Here is a 6,893-nt window from a genome sequence, read left to right on the forward strand (position 1 = left end):
GAGACTTCAATGGCTCCAGCCTCGTCACAGTAACACACAGCACTCTTTATATATAGAATTAGATCATATATAAAGTTTATCATATTAAAGCTCATTGTTTGTTTAATCATTCGATTTGGTCCACTCGCCCAGTTTTTATAGAGTTTTTAGCTAATCACTACTTTGGTTTGGAGAATAGTGATTTTCTCTGCAAACTAAAATTCATGCCTTTTTGTCTCCTTACATGATGACCTCAGTGGAAATCCATCCGGGATCACAGTCTATCTGGGCCGTCAGAGTCAGCAGGGATCCAATCCCAACGAAGTCAGTCGGACAGTAACGCAGATCATTGTTCATCCAGGCTTCAGCTTTTCCACACTTGACAACGACATTGCCCTAATGAAGCTCTCCTCAACTGTAACCTTTAACGCCTACATCTCACCTGTCTGCCTGGCTGCTTCCAACAGCAGCTTCTACAGTGGAGTCAACTCATGGGTCACCGGCTGGGGCAACATCGGGTCCAGTGGTAGGTCACGAAAAGTCCTGATGTCAGTCCAGGGGAACCTTTGTTAGAGCTGAAATATTCTGTGATAGCCCGGGAATGTCTGACAGCCACAGTTTTCCCTTCAGGAGGAATGGGACTAAATTCCAGTAAACTACTGTAAGAAGCTTGTTGAAGGGAACCCAGAACACTTGCCCCTGGTTGCACTGAATAATCAGGACACGGATGGAAGATTTATAGAGAATTTCAAACTCTTTCTCACCCAGTTCAGGATGATTTTATCATTTTAAAATTAATCATTTTAATAACACTAATTCAAGCAGAAAACAGTCTGATTTCATTTCAGATGTTGGACTTAAGGTGTTGTTTTTAAACAGTGGGTGTAAATGTTTGATTTGGACTTTAAGTGCATCATTTTCTCACTGTTTAGATCAACTTCTGTATGCTTTACCTTCAATAATAATGGTGTGAATTCATGTCTCCTCAGCACCTCTTCCTTTTCCACAAAACCTGATGGAGGTGGAGGTACCAGTTGTGGGAAACAGGGGATGTAAATGTAGCTATGGAGCTAGCACCATCACCAGCAATATGATATGTGCTGGCTTAACTGTGGGAGGAAAGGATGCCTGCCAGGTAAACATCTTTGCTGCTAGCTGCTGGGTTCAACAGATCATTGCATCTCACCACAACATGTTTCTCATTTTAAAGGGAGACTCTGGAGGTCCAATGGTGAGCAAGCAGAGCGACCGCTGGATTCAAGCAGGAATTGTTAGTTTTGGACGAGGTTGTGCATTGCCAGATTTCCCTGGAGTCTATTCTAGAGTTTCCCAGTATCAGACCTGGATCAACGATCATATACCTACCAACCGTCCAGGCTTCATTACCTACACACCCGATGAAACTACAACTGACCCTGACCTCAGCGTCTCCTGTGCAGATGTACCCCCAATTATATTACCAACCACTACCACCACAACTACCACTACTACTACTGCTACCACAACTACTACTACAAGCATTATGAAACCAAAACCTACAACTGGCTCAGTAGCAACAAATCTCAACACAACCAATGTGACCAAGCCAACAACCAAACCTATAACCACCACAGCAACATCCAGTACAAAGACCACCACCACCTCTCCACAGCCCACCATCCCCAGGCGTGAGTACTTATCATTTTCAGGATACACACTGAGACATTTGGTGTCATTTTTTTCTCTCTGTGCTGATTTTGGGGTTAAGCTGCTTGGTCTTAAACCAACGCCTGGGCAGGATTTTCTCGGGAATGGTGTCTGACTACTGTACCGTGATTGGACAGGATTTAGATAGGCATGTTTAGTTTGGAAAAGCAGAGATACCTCACTTATCTTTACAACTTAAAACTTTAGTTGTGCAGTTCACTAGTGATTTAAGCGCTCACTTCTTTATGAAACTCATAACCAAACCAATGACTATAATTGGCTCAGTAGTAACAAATCTCAGCAAAAGACAACATCTGCTCACCTGTTTCCCCAATAAATGACCCTAGTGGGGCATTCCCACCTCTGTGGCCCTGCCCCCCTGCTGTGTTGCAGTCTTTCTAAATATTGCCTGAGCGACTATGAACTCTTTTCTGGTCTGCACCTCTACTTTCAGTTCTCCACCTGCCCTGTGCTTAGCTCCCTCTTTGTGCCCCCTCTCCCACCCACGCTGCATCGATCTTCAGTGATGTGTGTTAAAACAGGGCGATCTTCGGCAGCTGAGCTTCTCATGGACTGTGAATTCTTGAAAGAAGTGACATCTTTTTTCTTGCTCTTGCCACCTTGAGAACAATAATAATTGCATCTGTTCTTGTGGAATATGTAGAATAAAAACTGAGTGCTGATATCTTAGTGTTTTAGCATTTTAATTGACTGTTGTTTTACCCTTTTCTCTCCAGCTCTAGTTTGTGGGCGAGCTCCACTAAACACCCGTATTGTAGATGGAAGCCCGCTGGTGACTGAGGGTAAGTGGCCGTGGATGGCGAGCTTGCAGCATTTAGGGAAGCATGTGTGTGGAGGGACGCTGGTGTCAGAGGACGCCGTTCTGACCAATGCCAAATGCGTTTCAAGGTGAGCTCAGCTGAGAATGGTGGCCATTTGTGTGACTTGATTTGATTAAAATTTGCTGATTTGTTTCATTTCCTGTCTGAATTATTCTTTTTTAATTGAATGAAATTCAAATTAGAATAGAATACTCTCACCAGCCACTTTATTACATACGGCTTGCTAGTACCAAGCTGGACTCCCTTTTGTCTTCAGAACTGCCTTAATCCTTGTGGCTTCAAATTCAACAAGGTGCTGTAAACATTCCTCTAAGAGTTTGGTCCATTTTGACATACTAGCATCACACAGGTGCTGCAGATTCATCAGCTGCTCATCCATGACGAGAATCTCCCGTTCCACAAATCTTAAAGGTGGATTGAGATGTGGTGACTGTGGAGCAGACATGGGCAATGTGGAGTCAACAAGTCATCTCCATGTCATGTATTGGTTCTACCCAGCCAATTAACCAGGTGAGTCCAATCTGCACAGGTTAATTCACGGTGAAGATTGGACTCACCTGCTTCAGTGGCTAGGTAGAACAAATACATGACATGGAGATGACTTGTTGACTCCACATTGCCCATGTCTGCTGTGGAGGCCATGAAAGTACAGTGAACTAATTTTCATTTGTTAGAAAAGAGTTTGCGATGATTTTCGCTCAATGACTTGGCGCATTACTCTGCAGGAAGTAGCCATCAGAAGTGGATACACTGGTCATAATGGGATGCACATGGTCAGCAACAATACTCAGGTATTTTGTGGCATTCACATGATACTAGAGGGTCCAAAGTGTGCCCGGAAAATATCCCCCAAATGGGTACACCATTACCACCAGCTTGAACCACTGGTACAAGCAATGATAGATCCATGCTTTCCTGTTGTTGAAGCTAATTCTGACCACTAATGTTCAAATGTCACAGCAGAAATCAAGGTTCATCAGACTAGACAAGGTTTTCTATCGTTAATGGAGAAATGTTTCCACCAATACTATTTCTGCAGTTGTTTGGTCCTAATCAACCATTTCTTTGTCCCTCAGCTCCCTCAATGGGTCTGAGTATACCGTTGTGTTGGGTCGTCTGAAGCAGAACGGATCAAACCCTAATGAGCAGACTTTCAATGTGGCCAACATCACTTTGAGCAATCTAACAGGTTCCAACATTGCATTGCTTCAGCTGTCCACCAAACCCATCCTAAACAATTATGTTCAGCCCATCTGCCTGGAAAATGGCAGAAGCTTCTCAGCTGGATCTACATGCTGGGCCACAGGCTGGAGTTCTGGGAATGGAGGAGGTAAAATCACATCTACATGACTGATCACTACCATCAAATTCTGGATATTATCAAACACATTTCTTTTCCATATTTTAGAAGAGCAAGTTCTTCTGGAGTTCAAGACCACTGTTGTTGAATGTGAGAATATATCATCTGCTGACAGCATATGTACCCAGGTGTTTACATTGGAACAGGTGAATATTTCAACATTATTGTTATTATGTTATATATTGATATACATTTCACTAATTCTACAAAAATGGCTGGAAAGGCCAAAATATTTCAGGTCCTTTGATCTTAGAAGGTTCTGGGTTCGATTCCCAGCCCGGGATCTTTCTGCATGGAGTTTGCATGTTCTCCCTGAGCATGCATGGGTTCTCTCCGGGTACTCCAGCTCCCTCCCACACTCCATTAACATGACTGTCGGGTTAATTGGCTTCTCTAAATTCTCCTTAAGTGTGAGTGTGTGCGAGAATGGTTGTTTGTCCTGTTTGTCTCTGTGTTGCCCTGCGATGGACTGGAGACCTGTCCAGGGTGGACCCCGACTCTGGCCCGTGGACCGCGGGAGATAGGCACCAGCACCCCTCACCACCCCTGCTGGGATAAGCATGACAGAAAATGGATGGATGGGTGGATGATCTTAGAGGAAAACCAGAGACAGATTTTAGAATAGATCAGCACTACCTGATACCAAGGAAGGCCAGAAAGTGTTTGCTGTTGTGGAAACCCATATAACAAAACCGACAAGTTCATCTTAAAGAAAGCTTGTTTTGTAACAGAGCCAGTGAGATGGGTTGAGGAACAGTGTGTGGAAGTCTAAGAGGGAAACCAACTCAACCAAACCCACCACAGTCTCAGTCAAATGAACATTTCATCAGGAGAATAAAATACCAGTTGTTTTGAAGCAGGTCTAGTTGATCGGCACTAGGTCAAGTTGTTCGGCACTAGGTCAAGTTGTTCAGCGCCAGGTCCAGTTGTTTTGAACCAGGTCCAGCTGATTTGCATCAGGTCAAGCTATTTTTGGTGCCAGGTCCAGTTGATTTGCAGCAGGTGCAGCTGTCTGGTACCAGGTGCAATTGTTCAGGATCAAGTCGAGTTGTTTAGCACAAAGTCCAGTAGATGGGCATCAGGTCCAGTTGTTCAGCACTAGATCCAGTTGTTTTGCCCAACGTCCAGTTGTTAGGCACCATGCCCAATTTTTCGGCACCAGGTCAGTTGATTTGCACAGGTCCAGTTTTTGGTACCAGGTCCAGTTGTTCTGCATCAGGTCCAGTTGTTTGGCACAAGTTCCAGTTGTTCGGAATCAGGTCCAGTTCTAAAGCATCAGGTCCAGTTAATCGGCATCAGGTCCAGTTGATTTACATCAGATCCAGTTGGTTTGCTGCAGGTGCAGTTGTTCGGCCAAGGTCCGGTTGTTCAATATCAGGTCCAGTTGTTTGGCATCAAGTCCAGTAGATTTACACCAAGTCCAGTTGATTTGCATCAGGTCCAGTTTTTCTGGCATCATGTTCAGTTGATTTGCACCAGGTCAAGTTGTTTGGCACCAGGTCCAGTTGTTCAACATCAAATTCAGATGATCTGCACCAGGTCAAGTTGTTCGGCACGAGGTCCAATTGTTCAACATCAAGTCCAGTTGTTTGGCATCAAGTCCAGTTGATTTGCACCAGCTCTAGTTGTTTGGCAGCAGGTTCAGTTGTTTGGCATCAGGTCCAATTGTTTTGCACCAAGTCCAGTTGATTTACATCAGGTCCAGCTATTTAGTCCCCAGGTCCAGTTGATTTGCAGCAGGTGCAGCTGTCTGGCACAAGGTCCAATTGTTCAGGACCAGGTGCAGTTGTTTGACACCAGGTCCAATTGTTTGGCATCAGATCTAGTTGTTCCGCATCATGTCCAGTTATTCGGCATCTGGTCCAGTTGTTTGGCACCAGGTCCAGTTGTTCGGGAACCATGTTCAGTTGTTCGGCACCAGGTCCATTTTCTGTAGATAAGTGTGACCTCCTGTAGACCACATCACCTCCTGTAGACCACAGTGACCTTCTGTAGACCACCATGACCTGCTATGCAATGTTTATGCAGCACCCTGATTTGTGGTTCTTTTCAGGGTGACTCCGGCGGCCCACTCATGTGTGAACAGGATGGATCTTGGTTCCAGGTCGTCGTTCTGTTTTTTGTTGGCATCTCTACCAGACCAAGAAGACAAACTCCTCTGATGGTCTTTGAAAATCTGAATCGCTTTGAGGACTTCCTGCTTCAGTCTCTGGGGACATTTCTGAGTCCGACCATTCGAGAGAACAGCACCGTCACCAACGGCACTGTCGACTCCACAACTGCAACCATCATGACGACCAGTGGAGGGACTCAGACCCACATGTCCTCTGTCTTCTGCCTGTCTCTACTTGTGGTGTTTTTTCTCCAATTCTTTCTGTAGAAATGTCCAACTCCACCTGTTACCCGTTGCAACGGAAAAATGACTGTAAGCTGTTGTTCAAGGAAGAATCTGCCTGATTTGGACCAATTTCTAAACCTGCTAAGGAATCTTTGAACCTTCTGGTTTCTATCCTCAGTAAGAGTCATGGTAATGCTTTCTTTATTGGGGACCAGTGAAGGACCTGTTTACCTTGCAGCTTTAGAGGTCCCACAACACTTATGTTTCCTACATCTTTGGACTAAAGAGACGAATCAAGCCGCCTTTGGTGAAACAACTTGTTTCTGTGGTTCTGAGACGTCCAAACTTACGTTTCTGTCCCTCATTGATTGATGTGTTGGTTTTGATGATGGTGTGGTTGGTCTCTGTCTCCTTCATGCTTTGATTAAAATCTGAACCCAGAATCTGTTTAATAAAAATCTACTGAGGAACAATGAGTGCCTGTGGTTCTGCATGTTATAAAAGCTTCACCGTCCAATCAGAACATGGCTGCTGGGCAGAATTACTCCTTTAAATGAATTAAAACTGAAGTATTCAGATGAGGCAGCATCTGAGGTAGCCATAGCATCTGAACTGGGTCTAAACTGCTTTGATCCGGTTGAACTTTCAGAGTTAAACTATTGTCTTCATCTAAGCCTTCAACTAGATG

General features: G+C 44.5%; 1 protein-coding gene across 1 annotated transcript in view; it reads left to right on the forward strand.

The window, feature by feature from the left end:
* The window catches only part of LOC107096375 (transmembrane protease serine 9-like), an 18,672-nt gene extending 11,986 nt beyond the window's left edge, over window positions 1–6,686 (forward strand). Inside the window, exons 4-10 of the mRNA XM_015392998.1 lie at window positions 237–505; window positions 969–1,114; window positions 1,190–1,646; window positions 2,403–2,574; window positions 3,584–3,837; window positions 3,916–4,013; window positions 5,921–6,686. Of these exons, the coding sequence (XP_015248484.1) occupies window positions 237–505; window positions 969–1,114; window positions 1,190–1,646; window positions 2,403–2,574; window positions 3,584–3,837; window positions 3,916–4,013; window positions 5,921–6,247 (1,723 nt within the window). The 3' untranslated portion in view covers window positions 6,248–6,686. The remainder of the gene's footprint in view (window positions 1–236; window positions 506–968; window positions 1,115–1,189; window positions 1,647–2,402; window positions 2,575–3,583; window positions 3,838–3,915; window positions 4,014–5,920) is intronic.
* The last annotated feature ends 207 nt before the right edge of the window (window positions 6,687–6,893 follow it).

This window comes from Cyprinodon variegatus, unplaced genomic scaffold (genome assembly GCF_000732505.1).
Source record: "Cyprinodon variegatus isolate N-32 unplaced genomic scaffold, C_variegatus-1.0 Scaffold24, whole genome shotgun sequence".
Lineage (NCBI taxonomy): Eukaryota > Metazoa > Chordata > Actinopteri > Cyprinodontiformes > Cyprinodontidae > Cyprinodon > Cyprinodon variegatus.